This window comes from Polypterus senegalus, chromosome 14 (genome assembly GCF_016835505.1).
Source record: "Polypterus senegalus isolate Bchr_013 chromosome 14, ASM1683550v1, whole genome shotgun sequence".
Classification (NCBI taxonomy): domain Eukaryota; kingdom Metazoa; phylum Chordata; class Cladistia; order Polypteriformes; family Polypteridae; genus Polypterus; species Polypterus senegalus.
The window spans coordinates 82,372,933-82,400,148 of record NC_053167.1 but is presented as its reverse complement, the minus strand read 5'-3'; the positions used below and the strand labels follow the sequence as shown (position 1 = coordinate 82,400,148).

The following is a 27,216-nucleotide window of genomic DNA, read 5'->3' as shown; positions in this document are numbered from 1 at the left end:
AATAATTTTGTAATTATTCTAATCTGTAATAATATATATTTATTCCTATAGTGATGTACATAAAGCAAAATCTCCACCTTCAGAACACTTGGATGGATTTATTCGAGCAAAGCATGCACTTTCAGGGCAGCAGTCCTCTACCCAGAGTATAAGCTACTCTGATAAGGAAGAACGGGAGAACCTACTGACAAATGGTCGGAGTGTTTCCCTCATGGATTTGCAGGAAGGTCACATGAACCAAACAGAAAGGCCTCCTATCCATGAAGTGTCTGCAAGGCTGGCTGGAAGTCAGCTTTCTGTCACAGGACATCCTCATTCATTAAACCAGCATCAGCTTACAACAAAAATGCAGAGAGAACCCCAGAACCTTCCACAAAGCGCACCACAGATCCGTCGTCCTCTTCACCCTGCAGTTAATCAACCTGGCAGCCTGCAGCCTCTTTCCTTCCAGAATCCAGTTTATCATCTTAACAATCCACCTCAACCGGTGTGTGGACCAGACTCCAGCTCAGAAAACCTAAGCACTGAGAGCTCACGCAGTCAAAGTAACAGTGAAGAATTTGTAGGAGCAGGGAAACTAAGTGGTCCTTCCAACAGCAGCATAGAGGATTTTAGCCGGCGTAGCACACAAAGCGAAGAGTGTGTAACCCGGAGGCACACTATGCCAGATCGCCATGCTACTCCCCAGCCTGTTGCCCTTCCTAGGCAAAACAGCACAGGACAGGCCCAGATTGTAAGAGTAGAGCAGCAGAGTAGGAGTGGTAGTGGAGGTGCTAGAACTTCAAGGTCCATACCACACAGTACCTCTCTGCGAAGCACAAGTAGTGTGACAGGAATGACAGTGAACGTTGAAGCACCTTTGCAAAATGGAAACCGGTCTAGGCAGCAATCAACATCATCTAGGGATAGCCCTGTGCCCAAATCACGAATGACTCATAAACAGCAGCAGCCTCAACAGGTGTGTTTTTTAGTCTTTTACTTTGGGAGTAATATCTTGTTTGAATCAGTGTTCTATATAGTGGTTCATATCAACTATACTAATGTCAGCTTACAGTATATACTGTACCCTAGACAGTAAATATCTCTATTTTTTCAGATTCACTTTTCAAGAAATTTATGTAAGAACATTAAACAATAAGTATGTATTTTAAAAGAATACTTGCCTTATACAATTTCTCACTCTTGAATATTAAGCCATTGTTGTGTGCTTTGTTGTGTTACCGCTGTTGTTTGCAAAGAAGTGTCCTTATTTAGGATATTATAAAGTGTATAGGCACTGACAGAAATAATGAGTGAGTGAGTGAATGAATGTGGAAAATTCACTGCACTCCTAATTCTGTTACTAAAATTATCTGTAGTTTTCTTTATAGTTTCTCAAAATAGGACAATAGGATGAAAAAATGATAGTGATAGAATATGTCATGTCTGTTTTGTATATTGATCCTTGTAAACAACAGGAATATTTGCTTATTTGTTACACACTTTACAACACATTATATAATTACTTTGGCCTTTTACTAAAAATGCTGTATAGTGCACACACTTTAAGTGATATATTGTTTAGAAATGCACTCAAACTATTTTTTTAGGTTCAGTCACCTGTTGAATCCATTACCATGTCTCCTGTGGAGAGGACAGCTGCATGGGTGCTTAACAATGGACAGTATGATGATGAGGAAGTTTCAGAACAGTGTGCTGATGAGAGCAAACATGCAGAAAAGGTAAGAACAGTTCATGCTATTTACAGTATGTGGATATTTTATATAGCAAAGTGTTTTTTTTCCTTTAAGGACCTCGTAGAATAATATTTTCTTAATGGCTGTAATGTTGTAGAAGAATTTGCCATGTGTATGTTTTTAATGTTAATATATTTAAAACATGAATCTTTTAAACTGCCTGTTTAAGTCATGTTTTCCAGTTTATAAATTGACACCTTTGTTTGCCTTTTCCAGTATGAACAAGAGATTGCCAAGCTGAAAGACAAATTGCGTGTGTCAAACCGTCGCCTAGAAGAGTACGAGAGGCGGCTGCTGGCCCAAGAACAACAGATGCAGAAACTACTAGTGGAGTATAAAGCAAGACTAGAGGACAGTGAAGAGAGACTGAGACGACAACAGGAGGAGAAAGATAGTCAGATGAAAAGCATTATCAGCAGGTACCAAAAAGCTGTCGTGTAGATAGTCTATTTGCACTTATTCTTAACATACAGATTTTCTTTATCCCCAGTGCTTGGTATTATTAAGATACATTACCCTTGGCTTGTACAGTACTAAACTGAAAATAATTTTAAGCTGAGTTAAAATTCATAAATAAAAATTTTGGTATGTCATCTAACTCTCATACTTGCTTGGCATAATTTGAGTGGCAGTCATCCAGGGCCTATCCTAATGGCCCTGGGCTAAAGGCAGGAAACTGTACTAAATAGAGTGCCAGTCAGTTGCAGGATCCACACACATACACAAACACCCACACTCTGTCATGCCAGTGTAAAATGTAAAATCATCAGTTAGCATGAAATAATACTACTCACTTTCACCATGCTGCTCAAAACTTAATTTTTCTTTTATTTCTTCATTATAACACAATGGATGGATGTAAAATTAGATATTTTATTGTAGGTGTAGTAGTATTATAAACAATCTATTCATCCTTCCATTCATATACAAATCTGCTTATTAACCTAAGTGGCAGAAGACGGGATCTAGACCAAGATGGGGAACAGGTCTATCACAGGGCACACCCACACATAAGCCATGATTTGAACACAGGTCTTTAGAACTGTGAGGTAGCAGCACAAACAACTATATCATTGTGCTTTACAGAGTTCGGTGTATTATGTTTAAATAAATAAAACAGTAAAAACCTATATATATTCTAGTTTACATTATGAAAAGTAAATTACAACATCTCATTCAGTTTTTCCTTGCTCTCACGTCTACTCTGTGTATCTCTAATGACAGAGTAAAGATTAATTTGTTTTTTGTGCACAGTTTTGTTTTTCATTTTACAGCTACTTCTAAACCAAAGGTCACATTTTGCCGTATAACTTGTGACATTAAACCTCACCTCCCCAATACTACAGTGTGACAGTGTCGACAGAGAAACAATACCATGCAATGGTTAGCACACTTGGCTTTTAACCAAGTAATCTAAGCTTGTTTCTTGCACACTACATTTAACTTTCATTAATAAAGCATTTTCATTACTTGGTCAAGGCCATTTGTTGCCCTGGGTGGGACCATATTATTATTACAATTTGGAGTGGAGTAATTTCTCACCATTATTCCGGTCCGGTGCTGTTTCTCTGTCATATTTGATGCTGGATCAGTCAGTTTTGTACATATAACTTTTGGCCTTGCTCCATTAGAAGGTCTAGAGCAGGTGGTGATAACCACACAACCGACTCCATTTTCATAATGAGTTAGGATCACAATAATTACAATAAAACATGCCATCATTTTCCCCATTTTAAATTTACACTGAAGCTTAAAAAAATACCCAGCCTAAGCTGATAAAGGAGAGTTGAGTTCAAAATAGCAAGTGGTATGAAATACAGTCTCATTCATATTCCTGTAGATAATATAGAAAAACTGGCAGTTTGAGTGCCTTCTCACACAACTTAAGCTCATAAATTAAAATTTACCCATATAAAGTCACACTTAAGAATTTGGTCCCCAGTTTTCGTTCTAGTTGTATGTCTAGGATGCCTTTAAAGACAAATATATCAGTTGATGCAGTCATCCAAAGTGATGCAGCAGCATTTTCTGATGTTTTGGTTTCAAGCTGATGGATTTAATTCAGAAATAGTATAAGGAAATATGCACTATGATATAGGTCTAGTCGTCAATCTTTTGGCTCCCTAGACAAGGTTAAGAATTGAGATCCTTGACCTATTTTGTTAAAATGTTCGTCTTTTTAGCCTAACCACCACACAGGATGTGTTTGTTTAAACTTTAAAGATCATTACATCAGACTTGTTTAGTGTGATTTACCAATAGTTATCACTTACTATACTAGTTGTAATTATTTCATAAAAGTTAAATTAATTAATAATTCTATGTGATCATAGTGTGCGATTGTTTGCCCACACATTTGCTTTGGTGAGTGAAACTGTATTTGTTATTTTTATACAAAACTGTATATCTAAGAGGATTACAGTGGTTACTAATATGGTGTTTGTTCCATGTGTGGATTAAAAGCACTATAACGTATCAAATATATCTGTATAAAGAAATATGTTTGCAAAATGAAAAAGTCTAACTTATTTTTTATGGAGATATTTTCAATTTTGTGAGATACTGTTATTATAAAAATTAAAATCAGATTTCTGTTTTGTCTCTGTGTTGTATACACATGTCCACCTTCTAGGGGCATGATTATACTGTATGTAGCTAGTTTCTTGAGTGGTTCTTGTGTTTAGTCTGAACTGCCTGAATAATTTAGGCAGTTTGTTACTTATTCATTTGAAATATCTGATCTATGAAACTGGCAGTGATGAAAAAAATCGGTCTTGTTCCTGGGTCTTGATGGTAAGGGCCAGTCAACATTTTGTATCCAACAAAGAAAATGGTAGACAGTGAGTCATTCCCAAAAACACTAACCAGTGTAGAGAGTAAAAGTGTATTTCAAAAGAGACCAAGGACAAGTGAATTCTCTATTTTGTAATTATAATTGCAATTTGACACTTTCGATTGATTTTCAGTAATTTAAACCTGTCCTTATTAAGTGTTATTGGCTGCCTTTCAGGTGGTTACACTATTTTACAAACTTTCTCTTTGCCAGTCAGTGTCGATGCTAAATATATGGAATCTCCCAACACTTTTGGTCTTTGACATAATGAACTAAACAGAAGTACATGGTGATCAACATTTTAAGTGTCAGTGGATTACCATTTTATTTAGCCTGCTCTATATATGAAACACTTTCCTGTCTTGATGCAAAGATGACTAGGGATAAAAACAGTAATTTTTGTGGTGGCATTATTTTTTCCAGATAAATATTAGAGTGGGGTATGTTATGTTATGTTATGTTAAGTCTGAAAGTGAATGCCATTTCATTAATTAGCAGTGAGCCTTAATGTTGAACAGCCTCCTTGACCTTGCCTTGTTAAAAATACTGTGTATCATAGTAAATAAAAGTAAAATATTTAGTGAAAACAAATAGTTTTTGTGTTACTTAAATGTTGTCTTAGTAGTAGTAGTATTCACAACATCAGTAACGAGTATCATCAGTATTCATATAATAAAAATTGGTACTTATTTATCTTCCTGTCAGCAGTCAGAGATTATTTTAGCATGCTGACTAAGAATTTAACTCTTTCAAAATACAGTGACTTAATCAAATGTACTACTTGCATAGTATCTCATATTTAAATTAAAGACATGCTACTTGGCCAACTTTTCCAGTATAACTCCTATTTACAACTATTCAATTTCTTATTTTCTCGTTTTCATTTTTTTTTGGGTTCCCCAGAGATCTCAATTGTGCATATGGATATTTATGCCCATCTGAGGTTTTATTTTGGTATTTGCAGCACTGTAAGACAAAATTAAGTGTTGTTTGTAATGATTACATTGTTAAAGAAGATCTGTTCAAACAATCTTTGAATTTCTGTTTAAAAAAGCTTCATGATCATTGCCTTTCTCTAAAAACATTTGTTTTTTTCCTACCACTAGGTGGTAGCAGATAGGCATGCTAGTGTAGTTTTCTTTCATGAATATATAAGGAACTGCAATGCATTTTTGTCCACTTATTCTGTTTATTTGATTATTTTGTTTAGTGGATTTTACTGTGTATCAGAGAAGTTTAATCTTTTCTTTAATGTGACCCATTCATAGTTTTTCCACCATCTACAGTTGTGTGTGTGTATATGTATGTGTACATATGTATATATATATATATATAGATAGATAGATATATACATATTTTATATATATATATATATATATATATATATATATATATATATATTATTAGTGATGTACCAATATGGAAAGTCTGGGCAATAACGATAACCAATATGTTTTTGTTCATCTTTGTCAATACCAATAACTGATGACCGATATATTTTTTATATTTTTAAGTTTGAATGTTTTAGTTATGATAAAAATGTATTATGCATTATCAAAGAAACAACAGTTGCATGTGAAACAGAGGTTAACTTTTTGCTATTAACTTGCTGACTTTTATGTTGTTATTTGCTATAGATATAAGTAGCCAGTACTTTCTCTGAGAGGAAAAAGAGCAAGATATGGCCTGTCAATATAGAAAAAATACTCCAGGTCTTGTACAAAAATCTGCTTAATGTACACATTCTGGGTAACTTAAGCATATCAATACTCCCAAAAGAAAAGAATACTCCATTACAGAACATTACATTGGGTATATTAACAACAATGAATGCATATGCTTTGTGCCATAATTAGACATACAGTGTATTACTTTAAGTAAAAATAAAATAAAAGGTACAATGAGGCCAGTAACCCTGGTAAGTTGGCTTCTTTAAAAGCACAAATGGGATTTTTTGCTTAACAAAAAGAAGCATTTCTGCCTTTTCACTAGCAAGACTGCTTCTCTTTTCATTTACTATATTTGACAAAGCTGAAAAAATGTGTTGAATGTCTACACTGGTACAAGGTATCAATAGGTACTTGACTGCTGCCTTGGCCAAGGTTGGGAAACAGGCTGCATTACTTTTCGAATACTGGAGGGCACAGTTATTTCTGGAGATTGGGGGCTCACTTAGATAGTTATTCAGCTGAAAGAAATAAAAAAAAATTACAAACATTTACCTATGTTATAATAAAAGGTAATAAATTATTAATAGTTTGACCAGATATGTGATAAAGAAAAATAAGACAATCGCCTATACCAACCACTGCCATTAATAAAAACTTGTGACGTTGAAAGCTTGACATATAATGATTTGGGTCATATAAAGGGCATTCTATAAATTATGATGCAGATGGACTTTTAAGAGATGCAGCACAAGCTGTTCCACAGTGAAACACTTTGTAACACAGGTGTGCCTTGAAATATTAAGAGACTGCTGTATATTTTAGGGTGATTTTGTTTTTTGTAATTTGCAATTGGAGATGAATGCTCGCTTATGTCTTTAGTAAGTTTCTCGAATGGTTCAAGTAGAGTAATCACATTTTCCACAAGTGCCCACTGATGCACTGTGAGAGAGGCAGGAAACTTGTGTTCAGCACCATATGCAGCAATAGTGCGCTTGTAATCAGCCAGACTTTTCAGCAAATAATACGTGCTGTTCTGACGAGTCAGGCGTCCTGCTGAAGCATTCTTGTTGGAGTACAAAGGTCTGTTTGTATTTCTCTCAGCCATGAAATAGTGAGCTGCGAGTGCTTAAAATGAGTAACTTCTCTGGCTCAATAAGCCTGCATTTACAGCAAGCTGCAAAGTGTGAGCCATGCAGCTTAAACTTTTAATGGCACTTTCTTCCATAGCTTTTGCCATATTGTGAGCGTTGTTGCAAAGCACAATGTGCACATTAATTTTTGAAATGTTCCACTTTGCTAACATGGAATCAAAAGCTTGTGCAATGAAAGTTGCAGAATGAGAGCCGTATAAATCATTATTATGCAAGACTATTCTTTTTGTCTCCAAATTTTCATCAATCCAGTGTGTCTCATTAGACTCAACATACTCATGGGGCTGACCTCTGAACTCCACATACCTGTAGTGAAGCTAATGCTGGTGACATTGTTTCTTAAAACCTTGTGGATATGTGTAGTAATCACATCATATAATGCTAGCAGTGAGACATCTGCAAAGTATCGCCAGCATGGAAGAATGTACAGAGGTTCTAAATGATGTAGTAGCCAACGAAAGCCCTCGTCCTCAGCTAGGGAAAAAGGTTGGTCATCAAGTGCGTTCATTTCCATTATTTTAGTAGTTATGCCTTTAGCTCTGGTGCAGTCTTGTGGAAATGTCTTAATGTTTTGAAGGGTTTGCTGTATGAGGCTACTGCTAGTGGGCCCGGTAGCATCTGATTTAACTTTAGTTTTGGTAGCATTAGTTGCTAAAAAGTCTGTGTATAATTCGTTATTGTGGTTGTTCAGATGGGTAATTAAATTTGTGGTATTCAAAGATTTAATTCTGCAGCCTCTTGGCATTATCTCATTTTTGCAGAATGAGCAGGTAGCAGCCCTGTTGTCTTCCTTTTTTAACAGAAAAATATGACTACATTGTTGCTCCTGTCAGCAAAACTAGGGCTATGTTTACATGCATGTTTTTGTGCAGCTTAATGTCTTCTTCACCGAACAATGAAAGCAACATTTAATTATTTAGTGAACTGACAATGTTGACAAGCCCAAATTATAACAGTCGGCTGTACTGGATAAAACGTACGCATCTATCCGATTTCGATGTCATCATGTTTAATGAACAACACCCCATAAAGACAACATGAAAAAAGTTTACTTGAGGTTTTTGCAAATTTAATAAAAATAAAAAAATAATGTAATAATAAAGCACATGTACATAAGTATTCACAGCCTTTGCCATGAAGCTCAAAATTGAGCTCAGGTACAGCCTGTTTCCCCTGATCATCCTTGAGATGTTTCTGCAGCTTAATTGGAGTCCACCTGTGGTAAATTCAGTTGATTGGACATGATTTGGAAAGGCACACATCTGTCCATATAAGTTCCCACAGTTGACAGTTCATGTCAGAGCACAAACCAAGCATGAAGTCAAAGGAATTGTCTGTTGACCTCCAAGACAGGATTGTCTTGAGGCACAAATCTGGGGAAGGTTACAGAAAAATTTCTGCAGCTTTGAAGGTCCCAATGAGCAAAGTGGCCTCCACAATCCATAAGTGGAAGAAGTACGAAACCACCAGGACTCTTCCTAGAGCTGGCCGGCCATCTAAACTGAGCGATCGGGGGAGAAGGGCCTTAGTCAGGGAGGTGACCAAGAACCCGATGGTCACTCTGTCAGAGCTCCAGAGGTCCTCTGTGGAGAGAGGAGAACCTTCCAGAAGGACAACCATCTCTGCAGCAATCCACCAATCAGGCCTGTATGGTAGAGTGGCCAGACGGAAGCCACTCCTTAGTAAAAGGCACATGGCAGCCCGCCTGGAGTTTGCCAAAAGGCACCTGAAGGACTCTCAGACCATGAGAAACAAAATTCTCTGGTCTGATGAGACAAAGACCATCCCTCACGTGAAGCATGGTGGTGGCAGCATCATGCAGTGGGCATGTTTTTCAGCAGCAGGAACTGGGAGACTAGTCAGGATAAAGGGTAAGATGACTGCAGCAATGTACAGAGACTTCCTGGATGAAAACCTGCTCCAGAGCGCTCTTGACCTCAGACTGGGGCAACGGTTCATCTTTCAGCAGGACAACGACCCTAAGCACACAGCCAAGATATCAAAAGAGTGGCTTCAGGACAACTCTGTGAATGTCCTTGAGTGGCCCAGCCAGAGCCCAGACTTGAATCCGTTTGAACATCTCTGTAGAGATCATAAAATGGCTGTGCACCGACGCTTCCCATCCAACCTGATGGAGCTTGAGAGGTGCTGCAAAGAGCAATGGGCGAAACTGGCCAAGTATAGGTGTGCCAATCTTGTGGCATCATTTTCAAAAAGATTTGAGGCTGTAATTGCTGTCAAGGTGCATCGACAAAGCATTGAGCAAAGGCTGTGAATACTTATGTACATGTGATTTCTTAGTTTTTTTTTATTTCTAATGGAAAAAAAAATTTTTTCATGTTGTCATTATGATGGGGTGTTGTGTGTAGAATTCTGAGGAAAAAAATGAATTTAATCCATTTTGGAATAAGGCTGTAACATAACAAAATGTGGAAAAAGTGATGTGCTGTGAATACTTTCCGGATGCACTGTACATACTACAGATTTTTTTTCTTTAAATTTAACATAAGTTGAAATGCAATGAGTGACCTAACATATTGAAAAGGTAAGCAGTAAACTGCCAGAGGTTTACATTTAAAGTTTAGGTTAGCAAAAATGTAAAAAAAAAGGGGGGGGGGTCTTCTTCAGGGAACAACTAATAGGTTACAACCTACAGATGCTCTTTTGTAATTAAAGTTGATTAAATAGTTTGCACAGGTGTACCAACTTTTGTTGATTACTTGAAAACTCTTTTTTTTGTCTTAAAGCAGAGCTGGAACATACTGTGTTACTACACCCTCTGAAGTACTACTTGGACAATAGTGCACTGTAGAAAGTTGTAAATTCCAATATAATGGCAGTTAACCAATGAAATGAAACAGAACATTATTACCTTTAGATATGTAGCTTTTCATTTAGAGAAATTGCAGAAAAAAATCTACGTTTTAGTGAGCACGGTGTCCTACATAATCCAAAGGAAATTGGAAGAATGTCGTATAGGATGAGACCTGGCAGACCCATAGTCACAAGTTTCTGAGGGTTGCATCTTGCGTGAGTGGCACCTTACAGCACAACAGCTTCAAGAACAGCTTCACAGTGGTCAAAAGAAAAAGTCTGTTTATACTGTGGAAAGGAGACTTTGTACTGTAGGTTTGACAGAGCGAGTGGCAATAAGAAAATCTTTCCTTAAGGGACAAAATAGGGCTCTGAAGTACCTGCTGTGGAGTACTACAGACAAGAAGAAAGTCTTTTGGACCGATGTATCAAAATTTGAAATCTTCGGTCCATCACACGGGTTGTTTGTAAGCCGTCGAGTTAGTGAAAGGATAGTTCCTCAGTGTGTGCCACCAGCTGTCAAACATGGAGGGTGAAGTGTGATGGTCTGGGTTTTTTTTTTTTTGCTGGAGACAGAGTTGGTGACTTGCACATTGTGACTGGAATTCTGAATCAAAAGGGTAACGTCTGCATCTAGTAGGTCAGGGGTTCATCCTACAGTAAGACAATGACTGAATACATACCTCCAGGCTATGTCAGAACTGCATTTAAAAAAAAGAACAAGAAGATTCACTACAAAATATGGAATGGCCATGTTTGACAGCTGGTGGCACACACTGAGGAACTATCCTTTCACTAACTCGACAGCTTGAGATTTGAAGCCCATTGAGTTATTTTGTGATGAACTGGACAGAAGAGTGAAAGAAAAGCAATCTACAAGTACAGCACATTTGTGGGAACATCTGCAACAGTTTTGGGAAGATCTTTTCCACCATGTGGTATAGTGGGGCCGCAGCTCCAAAAAAATTGGCTGTTTTAATAAAATAATCCATATGCCAGCTCGTTCTCTGTGGGTGATCTCAAGCAGTTTTGGGGAGTTTATAAGGTTATTGGGGTGAGACGCAACTGCATGTGAAAGTGTAGTCTTTCTCAATTACTTCATCGGCTTCCTGAGGTGTGTGATTGAGATCCTGTGCCCACAGAGCCTTAAAAATGAACCGGAGCAAGATAACATGAGAGAAGAGAAAAGAACAAAAGAGAGGGTAGTTTAAAAGACGGAGAGAAAGGAAGGAGCGGGAGTGAGCTGTTGCTTGGAGAGAAGCAGGCAGTCGGGAATGATGTCCCAGGAATAGCGTGTGGAGGGGGCACGAGGATCACTCCTCTTGAGCAACTAGGTAGCAGGAGTTATTGTGGTGCTAAGGCAGCAGTGGGGTGCGGAAGCAAGGTTGGGTGGCTCCTGTGGAACGCCATGAATTGGGCAGCAGGAACACAGACCAGATTTGAAGTATGTCTGTGCTTGTTGGTGGTTTCTCTCTATGCTGCAAGATCCAAGTAGGATAAGCCGGAGAGGCATTGTTTTTTAAGGGGAAGCACTGGGGACTGAAGATTTTAAAGAAGACTTCTGCATTAATTTAAACCTCGTTTTTAATGAATTTATTTATTTGATTATTTTAATCTCGATATTCACCATTTTATCTGGATTATTTATTTATTTAGGAACTGTGCATGGTACTTTGATACACTGTTTTGGGAATTGTTTTTAATAAAAGTACTTGCACTTTTCACTATCCCCTAGCTTGGTGTGTTTTGCCCTCATCTGCTAAGCTCAACTCAGTTACAGTACTGACAGTGTCGAGTTCAAGAGACTCATAGTATAGAAGAGTGAGCAAGGAGCCAACCTGCACAATCGCAAACCAATTTTTTACTTTACTTATTGAAAGAATGTGTGTTTGGCTATTATATCAGCAAATGGTGGCTACTTTGATGAATCATAATTTCAATAAAAAATTTGTACACTTAATGATTCTTTGGTCTATTTTTTATTTGCCATTCATGAAACATTAAGACATTAAACTGCATGCATTTCCATTTAAACTGAGTTGTTCAAAAATTTGTCCAGTGATCTATATACAGTAGACCCCTGCGAAGACGCGGTTCAGGGTTCGCAGCTTCAGTTGTTCTCGGATTTTCCCTAGAAACTAACTAATAATTGTTAGCGGAAACCGCAAATATCCTTGGCAGTTTTTTTTTGCCACAAATTTTTTTTTCATGGCAATACTGCACTGTACACTGTAAAAAATACTGCGTTAAAATTACTTAAAAAAAAAAAAAATAAGGCAACAAATTACAAGCAATATTTTTGAGTAGATTTAATATACTGCACTATTGAGTAAACTTAATTTATTAATTAACTCAAATTTACCTAAAATAAATGAGTTTGATTAAATATAAGTAGTGGCAAAAATGGTTTCATTTTACTCCGATTTTTATTTGAATTAAAGTACTCAAAAAAAGTGAGTATGCAACGCTGTACAGTAATGACTTAACAAATACATGCTAAAAATCCATATCTTTATTTATTTGAACATACAGAGATAGTCACAACAATGTTATATTTTCAAAGAAAAATTAAATCAAATGTCTGAGGATAATTTTTACTGAATTACTGACATTCAAATGTCAATGAAAATTGTCTTTTCTTTTTTTTAAACTTTCTTCAAAAAGTATATCTCAATCAAATAATGTCCCAGGAATGAGTGGTAAACGGGAAGGAAACAGAGAGTGAAATCCTGCGGCAGTTGCCGCTCTTCAAACACGTCCTGCATTTACGCCAACATGTCCTCTTAAATGAATGGCCGCCTTTTCACTACTTTTCAGTATGCGATAGCGAAAATCCTGAAATAAAATAGGAAATCAAACATCGCTAAATAAATCAAAATGTTAAAAATTAACCAGAAAATACATGGCCTATGTAGAACACTAATTAAATGAGGTCAAATAATAACATGACGGTTAGGCAAACGTCTTTACATGTTGTTTACAGGTCGTTGTTTAGGACAAACGCCATATCGTTCTCAAACTTATCTCAAAGTGTCATTTTCTTTTTCTGTGTAAAATAAAAGTTTTAAACGATAAAAAAAAAAAAAACATATGAACATACGTAACTATCCGAGAAATGTGCTTGCTTTTTAAAGCAAACCAACGAGGTAAGTTGTTAGAAAGACGCTACCTTGCCCGCCATGTTTCCCACATGAAGGGAAAGTTTTCGTGAAAACAACAAATGCTTACATCTGTAACTATGAGATGAAATACTAGTTATTAATTACGGAATTAATATGCTTTAGACTTACACATTCGTAGTAAAATAGCTCTTATTATGGATAAGCGTTACAGCTGAATGCGTTGTTGTAAAGACCAGGAAATCAATGTAATGACACGGCACTTCCTTACATTTCGATGTGAGAGGAAGTGCCCTGTCATTAAATTTAACTTAACTTAAATGTGTTCAATTCACAGTATATTTTTTTTACATAGAATAAGTTATAAAAAATGTTTACATTTTAAGAAAAATAATAAGTTAACATTATTCTTAATTTTTTTATTGAATTAGAATTAAAATAATCAAGAAAAAGGGTAAAACCCATTTTTATTAATTAAGGTAATGATTATTTTGCGTATAGTTAGCTATTTTTTATTATTATTTTTCACACATGCAAGATTTATTTTTTACAGTGTAGAGAGAACAGGAAGCAACCGTAGAGGAAAAACATGGCTTGGGATGGTAAAAGTAGCCAATACTCTACTAGAATTTGAAACTGTAACTCCCAGCAGTCCCTGCAGTGGCTCTGCTGAGGGTGCAGGGGCTGTTGGGGTCTAAAGATTTCAGCGCAGCTTTTAAAAAGAGGACCGGTGACTAAAAGAAAAAAAAACTTTTTGTAATTTGTGTTTAAAGTTTCTGTCTTCTCTGCCTGCCTTCTGTTGGATTACCTGTACTTATTAATTTTGTCCTGGATCGTTTTCGTGTTTGGAGGATTGTCTGCCATTTGCCTGTGTACATGAGAACTGTAAGTGGATTCATTGCTATCCTGTGAAAAAAGGAGTGCTCCTGAACCCATCCACCCGTCTTCACCATTTCATTAACTGTAGGACTATCTTTACATTCCCATTCAACATGCGTATCTCTGGATTATCTATCTTCATCATTACATTTCATCTGTTGACGTTTTTGATGGACTTTACTGTGTGTGTTTTGTTGGTATTTTGTTGTATTTAATGTAGAATCAGTGGTATCATTGTTTTCATTTATTTTCAATACATTCTTTATTTGCTGTTTGATTGCCGATTTGCTTTGATTTTGTCTCTGTTTGAGAATGCGTGCAGGTCGGGTCAAGGCTGGGTGGTGTGTCCCTGGAATCTCCACCATAAAAATAAATAAATCATGGTCTTCTCGACAGTGTGAATCTTAGCAGCACTGGACCGCTATAGTGTTATTCATTTCTCGTTGCTGCTTATTGACTGCTGCCCTGTGACGCATCTCCAGCTGAGTGTTCTTGTGTTTTCCATTTTATTCTTCTTAATCCTTAAACCGCCATAACTGGCTATAGTCATTTCCTAGGGCCATTTGCCAGCACGTAGGAGCCTAGTATGTTCCTTTGCATTGATTCCATAGTCAATTTGTGATTCATTGTGTATTTACTTCATGATTTATTTATTAACTTTATAATTAGATGTTTTAATGTGAAATGTAGTTAATCACGATTAATTACATACATTTATGTGATTACAGTCATATGAAAAAGTTTGGGAACCCCTCTCAGCCTGCATAATAATTTACTCTACTTTCAACAAAAAAGATAAGAGTAGTATGTCTTTCTTTTCCTAGGAACATCTGAGTACTGGGGTGTTTTCCAAACAAAGATTTTTAATAAAACAGTATTTAGTTTTATGAAATTAAATCAAATGTGAAAAACTGGCTGTGCAAAAATTTGGGTGCCCTTGTAATTTTGCAGATTTGAATGCATGTAACTGCTCAATACTGATTACTTGCAACACCAAATTGTTTGGATTATCTCATTAAGGTGTGTCCAATCATGAGAAAAGGTATTTATGGTGGTCGATTGCAAGTTGTGCTTCCCTTTGACTCTCCTCTGAAGAGTGACAGCATGGGATCATCAAAGCAACTCTTAAAGATCTGAAAACAAAGATTGTTCAGTATCATGGTTTAGGGCAGCGCTTCCCAATTAGGGGTGCGGGTGCGAGTAACTATTGCTGGAGGTGCCAGAATCCATCGAGGAAGAACAATGAAAAACATTATTTGTACAAAATCTTAATTTATCTATCCATTCCTAAACAATTAAATGGGCAGGCTATTTTGTGTCAGTGCAATACGCTGCTTGTTAAAACGGCTGTGTGGGTATTATGAACTATCATATGAACTCATATTTTTTCATACTTCTTCTCAAACCAAGGGGGTGCGAAATCGGCCTCGTCTGTCACAGGAGGTGCGAGGGTAAAATGAATCGGGAAGTGCTGGTTTAGGGGAAGGCTACAAAAACCTATCTCAGAGGTTTAAACTGTTTTCAACTGTAAGGAATGTAATCAGGAAATGGAAGGCCACAGGCACAGTTGCTAAAAATACAGGTGCGGCATATGCACACGATTGTGAGAATGGTTACAGACAAACGCACATATCACCTACAAAGACCTGCAAGAATATCTTGCTGCAGATGGTGTATCTGTACATCGTTCTACAATTCAGCTCAATTTGCGAAAAGAACATCTGTATGGGAGGGTGATGAGAAGAAGCCCTTTCTGCACTCACGCCACAGAGTCGCTTGTTGTATGCAAATGCTCATTTAGACAAGCCAGATTCATTTTGGAACAAAGTGCTTTGGACTGATGAGACAAAAATTGAGTATTTAGTCATAACAAAAAGTGCTTTGCATGGAGGAAGAGGAACATTGCATTCCAAGAAAAAGACCTACTGTCAAATTTGATGTAGGTTCCGTCATGCAGTGGGGCCGTGTGGCTAGTTAAGGGACTGGGGCCCTTGTTAAATTCAAGGGTCAGATGAGTTCAACCCAATATCAACAAATTCTTCAGGATAATGTTCAAACGTCAGTCACAAAGTTGAAGTTACACAGGGGTTGGATATTCTAACAAGACAATGACCCAAAACACAGTTTGAAATCTACAAAGGCATTCATGCAAAGGGAGAAGTACAATGTTCTGGAATGGCCGTCAAAGTCCCCTGACTTGAGTATCATCGAAATGGGATGATTTGAAGCAGGGTGTCCATGCTTGGCAGCCATCAAATTTAACTGTACTGGAGAGATTTTGTAAGGAAGAATGGTCAAGAATACCTCCATCCAGAATCCAGACACTCATCAAAAGCTATAGGAGGCGTCATAGAGGCTGTTATATTTCCAAATAGAGGCTCAACCAAGTATTGATGTAATATGTCTTTTGGGGTACCCAAATTTATGCACCTGTCTAATTTTATTATGATGCATATTGCATATTTTCTGTTAATCCAATAAACTTAATGTCACTGCTGAAATACTGCTGTTTTATAAGGCATGTCATATAATTAAAGGAAGTTGATGCTTTGAAAGCTCAGCCAATGTTAAACAAAAATCCAAAGAATTAAGAGGGGTATATAGATATGTATGTACAGGCCAAGTTCCGTTACAGCGAATATCGTTACAACAAAATTTTCATTACAACAAAGTATTTTTACGGTCCCAACAGTTTTTCCCACAGGACAATCTTGTTACTACAAAATACATTGAGCAGATATTTTCTTTACAACAAAGTGCCCAAAAGACCTTGAAATGCCTAAATGAATCATCCACAGAACAGTCAAGAGGATGAATCCTCCACAGAGCAGTTAGTTCTGTGGTCACAGCTTAGTTGTGCAGAACAATCCCAAAACAAAAACATTGTACATTTTTCTCTATCTTCGAACTTTCCTCGTACTGTTTTTTTGCTGCATTTGGTTTCTGTGGTTTTCAGTGATACCTTTTGCTTATTGCTCGTCAACAGTTGAAAAACATCCATTAGAATTTAAGCGATTGTCACCCTCCTATAGAAATGGCAGACATGAAGAAACAACAACAGTTCAAATTAGAAAAAAAGTGAAATTTTTACGGCTCTTGATTCCGGCGAAAAAAAAAAAAGACATTGGCAATGAATTCAGAATTTCGCCCTCAACACTGTCAACTTTCTTGAAGGTTTTTCTGTGGTTCAGTGATGCTCGTTCAAGAAGCATTCCTATTAATGGGCCACTTATTCAAGAAAAAGCAAAGTCAGCCTTTCTCCTTGGGCCATAAAGATTTTACTACCAGCTGGGGCTGGCTAATGCTCTTTCGGGATTGTTTTGGAATTGTAGCCAAAGCAATCTGTGGAGAAGAATCTGCAATTCCAGTTGAAAAAGCAACCAAATGGCATGCAGGTGAAATCAGATAAATCATTTCAGCTTATGAGCCTGAAGATATCTACAATGGCGATGAGACTGGAGTCTTCTACCAGCTGAGACCGCATCGCACTTTAGCACTCAAAGGTTATCCATGCCAAGGAGGAAAAACATCTTAACAAAGGTTGACAATTGTACTTTGCTGCAATTCAGCTGGCAGCCTCTAAGTTATTCCTCTCATCATTGGCAAGTTGACCAATCCTCTGTGCCATAATCGCGTTACATTTCTTTCCTGCGAGTATAAAGCAAATCAAGACATTTTGGAAAACTGGCTGCGACAACTTGACAAGGATAAGAAGAAGAAGAAAATTAAGATTCTGCATCTGATTGATAACTGTGCTGCTCACAGCATGCTTCCAAATTTAGATAATGTTTGTGTTGAGGTCCTCCCACCTAGTTGCGTGGCAGTGCTTCTGTCATTGGATTTGGGCCTCATTCGCACCCTAAAAGTGTATTATTGCAAAGAAATGCTGAGAAAAATTCTTGTCAGCATAACTTGTAGACAGGAGGAGATGAAAATTAACATGAATGAAGCTATTGAAATGATTGCAAACGCCTTGACACAAGTTAAAGAAAGCACTATAGTGACAAATACAGAATGTCATTACTATGAAATTTTCATTACAACACAAATATTTTTAGGTCCCTGGCACTTGTTGTAACTGACTTTGACCTATATACAGTATGTATACTAGCAGGAGTACCTGGGAATCTATAACCGGTAAATTTCCCAAATGAAAGAAACAGAACATAGAACAAACAGGTTTTTTTTTTTATTAATTTTATTGCATTCCATACAAAGCAATCAAGTTTTTACAAAAAGAAAAATAGAGTTAAGAACAGATCGATCCCCACCCTTGAGAAAGAGAGCAAGCCAAACGGCATAAAAATTTTACAGCTTTTAAACATACCTAAATTAATAAATTCTCTATGCTTCATGAACTTATTTTAAAATATTACTGATTAGATCCTGCCATGTTTTGAAAAAAGTCTGTACGGATCCTCTAACTGAGTATTTGATTTTTTCCAATTTAAAATAATATAACACATCGGTTTCCCACTGACTTAAAAGAGGAGAGTTTGGGTTCTTCCAGTTTATCAGAATTAGTCTGTGTGCCAAAAGTGTAGTGAATGCAGTCACAATTTGTTTGTCTTTCTCCACTTTAAGCCCCTCTGGAAGAACCCCAAACACAGCTGTTAATGGGTTAGGAGGGATTGTGAGTCCAAGGCTATCTGAAAGGTAATTAAAAATTTTTGTCCAGAATAATGTTAATTTGTTGCAGGCCCAGAACATGTGACCTAGTGAGGCTGGGACTTGGTTGCAACGTTCACAGGTTGGATCATGCCCTGGAAACATTTTGGAGAGTTTTAGTCGAGACAGATGTGCTCGATATATAATTTTGAGTTGTATAATTGTATGCTTTGTGCATATGGAGCTCGAGTGAATTCTCTGCATTGCTACTTTCCACTCCTTTTCTGATATATTAATTGAGAGATCTTTTTCCAAACAGTTTTCTGATTCACATTTTATTGTAAGTTCCTCCAGTGTGGATTTTGTCTTGTGTGGCATTTCAGACGCCATTGAAATAGACTTTCTTCTGGCATCTGAAGTGGACCTTCCAATTCTATGTCTTTTTTTTGGTGGCATGGGTATATTATTAAAAACCAGGACAATTATAATGTGTTACATGGTATTACGTACGAAATAAGCACTACAATGAGATGAGTTTATGTTATTTATGATACGTTGGAAAGCTAGCAAATAGCACCAGTCAGTCAGAAAGAGGAACACTGAAATCGCACTGTGAGTTGGAAAGTGAGCAAATAGCACCACAAATACGGAAAGCCAGTGAGAAAGAGTAGCATTGAATCCGTACTAGGAAAAATGGCGGGGAGAGGTGCTCTGTTTGTAAGGAGCATCTGTGTTGAACTGTGCTGCCATCTAACGGATGTTGGCAATGGTAACTACAGAGAGAAGTGACATACAACTGCTGCTGTGTGTGGGGAAAATGGTGGGGGAAGGATGCTGTCTTTTTAAACCAAGTCTCTGTTCAAACGTGCTGTCATATAACGGACATTGACGAATGAAATACAGCAGTATCAGTGCGTGTGGGAGTGTGATCCGCGGAAACGCGGGTGTGTGAGCCAGTCATGCGCACTGGCTTGTTCACGTTTTACTTCCATACGGCAGTTCCACTTCACCCGATCAAAGCAGTCGGCCTTCTAATACTTGGACACTTCCGCCATCTCTTGACAATTTAAAGAAACATGGGTAAAGAGCGACGCACAGGGAGCAAAGCTGCTGGTAGATGGCGCCACCATGAATGTCTGTTGCAATGTGCGGCCATCTTGCTGATGATAAGTATGGGGACGTGTGCCAAATTGTGTCAGTGAAAAGGTGCCCTGCACTTTACCACAAACATTTTTCCCAACCAAACATACCCCATGACCTACTCCTGGTCACAAAGGAGCCCCATTCCCAGTTTTTGTGACGATCGGACGCCCAGTGCAGATTTGTATGGCGGACAAACAAACATACATACACACATACATTGACTCTGCTGTATATATTAGATACTAGACATATACCTTAATTTACATTTTTTATTCTTTTATGTGGGGATTTCTTAGAGTCAGTGAATAGAATTGCAAAACTTGCATGCTTCCTCTTTTTCATTTTAAGGTTGTCTATTTAAAATTATTTTATTTGTTCTTTTTTTGTAATATTAGTAGCAAAGCTACATATTTTAAGTTCCTGGATGCCTGGTTGATTTTCCTGCAAAATGTTCCTTTTCAAATTGCCAGGTTGCTTGCAGTGCTACAGGGATTGAGAACAACTTTTTCTGAGTGGGCTAGAATTGGATGGATGGTGTTTTGAGCTCTAAGGATGAGAATTAAGTTTACAGTAAAATTCATTTTCGAAAAAATCAGTAACAAGTTGCAGAGACTATTTTAGAGCTTTGGATTTAATAAATTCATGCCTTTAATATTTTCATTAAACTGTATGTTGTGTATTTTTTTTAATGTGTAATTTGTCAAAAACATTGTACTTATGGAATAAATTTTGACATCTTATATATATATATATATATATATATATATATATATATATATATATATATATATTATATTATATATATATATATTATATACAGTGTATATATGTGATGAAATAAATCTGACAATTTTTATTTTTTACAAATGTAATGACAGTTTTGTTTAATGAAAGTATTTTTTTTTTTGGTTTAGGCTAATGGCGGTGGAAGAGGAGCTCAAGAGAGACCATGCAGAAATGCAGGCAGTTATTGATGCTAAGCAGAAAATAATTGATGCACAAGTAAGATTTCGTTTCCAGAATTTAATGCATATAATAAATAATTTGTTGTGTATTCACACACAAACTACTCATACAGTGTATGTTCACTTAGAATGATTTAAGTAGATTAAGTAAAATTTCCCCTTTGTAGCTCTATATTTGAAGTTAGAGCAAGCATTCAATCTTTTTTTGTTTAAAATTGATTATTTGTGAGACTTAATATTTAGTTTCAGTTTGTTGGTAAAAGGCAAAACATTTTTACTTTAGTCTTAAAATAATCTAGTATAGTACTCCCATTTAGAATTAATCATGAAATATCATATTTTAGGCTTCATATTTTAAATGCATATTTTAAAAAGGGAATTATGGTCATGTAAGATATTATGCAACAAAATTGAACCTAATGTTAAAATTGTTTTAGGAGATGATGTAAGCTTAGGGGTAAAAGCCTAGTCCTCCAAAGTAAAAATATATGGATTTAATTGAAACAAGGCTGTAGGTATAAGACTAACCAATACTGCCATCTCTCACCTCCATAAGACAGTATGTCTTAACCTACTGTCCATCTGTATAAAATTCTACACTTTACCTGGAGTTTTTCTCCTACATATCTGCTAGTTTAATTTTTAACTCTAAATTGACCAAGCATGAGTAATTGTTTGCATATGCAAGGACATACACTTCAGAAGAGCAACACCTTGTTTAAGTTCCTGTCTTGTGTCAGAGGCAGGCAAGATAGGCATGGCTCACCTACTCAACTTCTATCAAGGTTTTATAACTGGATTGAGGGTGTAGATGGTGGAGTAGTTCTTGTTTCCTTTACTGCTGCAATGCATTTGGCTGCACATAAAAACACCTTTTTAATTGTGTGCATGATATATAATTTTTTGGAGATAGAGCTGTAAATTAAACGTGAGATTTTTTTCCTCAGTATATTGGGTACTCTTAAACCTGTTCTTGTTTCCTAATCTAGGAGGTCAACCTTCCTTCATAAAATTGTAATATAAATTAACTAGTCAGGTTCATGCCAGAGATATAAAAAAGCATTAACGCAAACTGAGATGCAGATGGTTGGTGAAAACAGCTATAGAGACTAGTATTCTCTTCATATTTGTCAAGAACCTGTATTATAAACTTTGGCAGTTTGTGAGACAGTAGTTGGCACTGTTACCTTATAGGTGGTGTTGAACCCTGGCTTATGCAATCTCCTTATGGAGTCTGTATGTTCTACCTGTGTCTGTGTTCTACAGATGTAGTAATTGTGAGCGAATGAGTGAGTACAACTATATTCATGTGTGTTCTTTGCTGCTGACTGGCACCCTATCCATGGCTAATACCCACCATGCATTTTGTCAGGATAGGCACCTGCTCCTTGTGATGTCGAACTGGATTGGCAAGTAAAAAAAATGTATAGATTGAAATAATAAACCGTTTCACAGTAGCTGATTGAATTTATTGCGTTGATTTCATGTGATGCATTATATATTTTGTGGTGTTTTTATTATTTATCGTAAACACAGGTAAACAGTGTTCAATGAAGGCACTAAATATCCATTTACACTGTCTTTTAAATGCAGCATATATAATCTTGTTTTATATCTCTACCAATGCAGAATGTTCTTTTTTTACCTAATGTACACTACTTTCATAAGTATGAGGCAGTGCTTTAGTATTGAAGTTTACATTCTATGCCAATATCAGATATAACAGAAAATACACAAATACATTTATGTATTCATGTACATTTTTTACAATATAACAACATTGCCACACTGTATATAGATTGTGGAGTACATTGATAACCTTGATCTTTTAATACATATTAACAGATTTAACTGGTAGTGCATACTACCCATGTACCCTTGACTTTTTCTCTTTGGTGATAATTTGGCCAAATATCTATGCTGTTGTTTATAATGAGAGGCATTAGATGGGCAGAAGTGATTTAGCTCTTCACAAAAGGGAATACAACCCCTACTTTCAAGATGGTGCTTTTCAGTGAAATATTATCTTGTTATATAAACAAAGCAATTTACTAAAAGGTGCCCTGTGTACACCATGTTAATTGTCTTTCAAGACCAGGCACTAAACCGAGGCAAACACATTAGCTGATAGTTATATGAACCAATTTGCATAGCTGGTCCACTAACCCTTTCTTATATGACAGTTCCCTCAACAAGCTGTACAAGTACACAATCAAATGCAGTATTTCCAAATGTCATTCATAAAAGGAGATATTCAATATTTCAAAACTTGAAAATTTTGTGTATGGTTGCTTCTGTTCAATCATTCAGTGCTGTTCATTATATCTTGACTGTGTTAAATTCCAGGTCATTAATGGGGCTTTGATAACTGAATCAGGCAAGTAACATCATGAGTTATCCAGTATTCACAGTGGCTAGAAATGGAGAAGCGTACTGACTTTCTGCTACCCATTCTATCTTATTATCAATCTAGAATATGGAAATCTTCTTCGTCTAGTCTTTTTGCAGTGCTAAGGTTAAGGCAAAATTATTTTCATCTTAAACATGGAATTTTTTACCTTAAAACACTTAATGATGCAAACTCACACTACATGTTAAAAAGAAGAGAAGTGCCATAATGAATAAAATGCAGCAGCTCAAAGTTGTATGCTATTATATGTCATCTCATTTACAACTGGAAATATCTCCTAGTGAATTTGTATCAGAGATAGAATGGGTACAGAAGCAGCATGTCTTATCAGATAACCATTAGAAATAGCTCTGGCTGCCTGAATCCCTGCAGTGAATTGTACTCCCATCTTCCCATTTTTTTTTTCTACCTTGACCCTGGTCATTGCAGGCAAAAAAGCTATGGCTTTGTTATGTACTGTAAAAGTATTTATTTTTACAATTTTTATTTTAGTACCAAGGGCTGAGTAGTTGAGGGAGTGTGTTTTACAATTTTATTTGCCTTTTTTCATTTGCTTTCTTGGTTAAGCTACTCAATGTGTAGATTCATCTGCATAATGATATGAAGTGGTTATGTGCTTTTTTGCTAGTTGTTAGTCATGCAAATTATACAGGATGACAGACAGAGCATGCAATTTATCATGTGGTATTTTTTTAAACATTCACAAGATTTTGCTTCTAGACTTAATTCATCCCCTGTTAGAATTTATATCAGTACTGTTAAGTTTCTGGGTATCTTTATATTATGTATATCATGTAAATAGTTTCTCTTAAGCTTCCTCAGCATAATCTGCGTATTTGTATTCCTCACTTCATTTATCTTTATGGTGCCATATAAAGCCATAACAAAAAAGTATTTTTTTTCTGCTAATTGTTTCACAGCCTGGAATTAGATTGTACATCTGAGTAAAGATATATTTACTTACTTTCTGCTAGTCACTGCAAACCTGTCCTATAAGCTCTGTCTACTGACATCATCTATATCTTAGTATATATTTTATCAAAACATCCAGTTTGTGAAAATAAGCAAAAGTAACGTTTGGCTTCCCCAACTGCATAGACTACTTATAAATATCTTGTGTTGTCTAATGATGTAATTTTTCAAACTCCTAAACACATAGTATGTGCCGCTTCAGCAACTGTTAATTTGCTGAAATTTAAAATGTTCCAATATTTTAAAAGACATACACTCTAGTATTCCTTATCTAAGCATTTTTCAAATAACTTACAGTAGCATGTGCATGAAGGATACATATATGTGAGTAAACAAACAAAAAACTGATTGTTGTTGAATTTTTCATCTTTGTGAATTTGTGATTAACTTGTGTGTCATTGAACTAAACATAGTGTCTGTTTTAACTGGAAGGTGTTTTTGGTTAAGTAGTATTTTGTGTAAAACGCAGAGGCTATTATGTAAGGGTATCATTACTGTGGAGCCCAGGAGGGGTCATTGAGCGGGAGAATGAGACAAATATCTAGTGGGAAAATGTGATTTAATATGTATTCCTTGACTGACCTCATGATTTGTAGCTGCAGAAACTGGTAAGGTAAATGATGTTTTACCTATTGAAGATAATTTACCTCTAATATATTTCCACATTTTTATTGGAATTACAGTAAATAATCAGTGATAGGATTGGCTATGGCTGATAAGATGGCAGACTATAACTGACAGCAATTGAATGCAGACTATACTGTATGTGTTGACTCATTTTTTGTTTTGGATTCCTGTTTCATTCCTCCAAGTTATTTAAGCAGTTAACATGAGTTATGTAAGTCATTCCCAGAGTTTTTGTGTTCCACACATTATGTTACTAAGCTATCTTGAATAAAATGAATAAGAAGTACATAGAGCATTTTGAATTTTAGTATTGGCTGACTGGAGCTTTGACCTTACCAATGCCTTTTGTTGTCATGTACAGTTAGTGTACCTTTCTGACTACTGTTCACTATTGTGAAATGACAGTTTCCTACGAAGTTGTACAAGTATATAATGAAATATTTCTGTATATCATAAAGGGAAACATTCAACAATACTACAAAATAGTCTGTACTCAGGTTTCACCAGATGCCACTGAGTAAAACATTGCCACTTTTACAGTCTGTGGGGCCCACAGAGACACATTTATGAAGAACAAAGCTGGGGTACATGTGTGTTTTCCCATATTTTTTTTCACTTCTCAGTGAAATGCCCTTTCTTTGTATATATTTTTTTAATTTAATTGTGTAATGCATAGTACACTATTCTTCATTGAGAGAAGGATTTGGATTTAAGAGTCATTTTAGGCCATGTATTTTCCCACAGTTAAATTAGAGATTACTGTTATCTCATTATGTCTCCTTTTATTTGATAGATAAGGTGTTGAAAAGGTGCTATTTTTTTTTACATTTGCTTCAGATTGTGTTGTTACATTTGTTTGAAGTGCTAACAATTTAGGAGCAGTCATTACCTTTTTTTGAAAAATTCACAGCTGAATTCCTAAAGTCTTAGTTTCAACATCTGCCATTTTACAGGAAAAGAGGATCACTTCTCTGGATGCAGCAAACTCTCGACTAATGAATGCATTGACACAAGTGAAGGAGCGCTACAGTGTGCAGAACATCCGCAATGGGATCTCACCCACCAATCCAACCAAGTTATCCATCACTGAGAATGGAGAGTTCAAGAACAGCAGCTGCTGATGATGTCATTGCCAACATCTGGCACTGGGCAGTTACTGACCAATGGTTCAGAGAAAGACTAAAGGAGGTGTTTCACCACCACTGCTGCTAACAGACTTAAAAGAAACCACAGGAGACGGATTTGTTTCCTCTTTAAATTGACAAAATGTGAGAAGGCAGAAAAATGTTACCCTATATTACTGTATATAGCGTTAAAGTGTATGGATTGTACAGATATGGATTGTAAAATACTTGAAGAAGATGGGGGTGGGGGGGCTGTTAGATATTGTAATGACTTGGTGAGGTGTGTTTTATAAATAAGGACATTCTTTACAGTCAAATAGAGCAGATTTATTCAGAATTTTAAAAAGAGATTTTTTAAGTATTGTATAATTTAGAGATTCTCTAGCTTCAAGCTGTAAATATCATAAGGGACTAAAATTAAATCACATAATGAAATAAACATACAGAGAAACATAAGACCAATAAACATCAAAGGATTGCTTTTGAAAATGCAAAGGCATGACAAAAGTGGGAATACATTATATGTGTTTATCATGTCTACACACACTTCTATTTTATTTAGAGTTTTTTGAACAATGATGTTAAAATTTATTTTGATAATGTAATTTAAGTTGCTTTTAAACTATATTTTGCTTAATTTCTTGCCCCTTCCAATAATTTCTAAAGCCCATAACATCAAATTCATTTTTTTTTTTTTTGCAAGTGTGAAGGCCAGTGATTATTTTAATGTGAAAGCCCTTGTGTTTTTTTGGTTATTCATTGAATATAGTTAATTGTAGCTGATGCGACATAGTCGCTTAGTTCAGTGGTACTCATGTCTTGTAACGTGACTGGTGGATAAGAAATGCCAATAAGAAATATGAAATTTACATCATCTGGGATATAACTATTAAGTTTTGACATTAAAAACATGATTTATTTAGTCCCTGGCATTAAAATGCTGGATAATTCTGTTTACAAGTCATCACTGATCTAGTATATAATGGCATTATGTTTTGTTTGGCTACAATCCAGACAATAAACAAGGTGTTTATTGGAAATCATTTACTAATAACACATTGGCAGGGATACTTTTAAAAAGTATCATTTATAAATCCATAGCATATCTTTCTGATTTAAATATTCAGGAAATGCCTTTTTATTTTAGAAACATTTGCAATAAAAA

General features: G+C 36.1%; 1 protein-coding gene across 6 annotated transcripts in view; it reads left to right on the top strand.

The window, feature by feature from the left end:
- rasal2 (RAS protein activator like 2) overlaps positions 1–26,974 on the top strand; it is a 243,142-nt gene extending 216,168 nt beyond the window's left edge. For all 6 annotated transcript variants that reach the window (XM_039734424.1, XM_039734422.1, XM_039734425.1 and 3 more), the window contains 5 exons: positions 52–958; positions 1,590–1,721; positions 1,953–2,155; positions 20,868–20,955; positions 25,881–26,974. In XM_039734424.1, the coding sequence (XP_039590358.1) occupies positions 52–958; positions 1,590–1,721; positions 1,953–2,155; positions 20,868–20,955; positions 25,881–26,048 (1,498 nt within the window). In that variant the 3' untranslated portion in view covers positions 26,049–26,974. The remainder of the gene's footprint in view (positions 1–51; positions 959–1,589; positions 1,722–1,952; positions 2,156–20,867; positions 20,956–25,880) is intronic.
- The last annotated feature ends 242 nt before the right edge of the window (positions 26,975–27,216 follow it).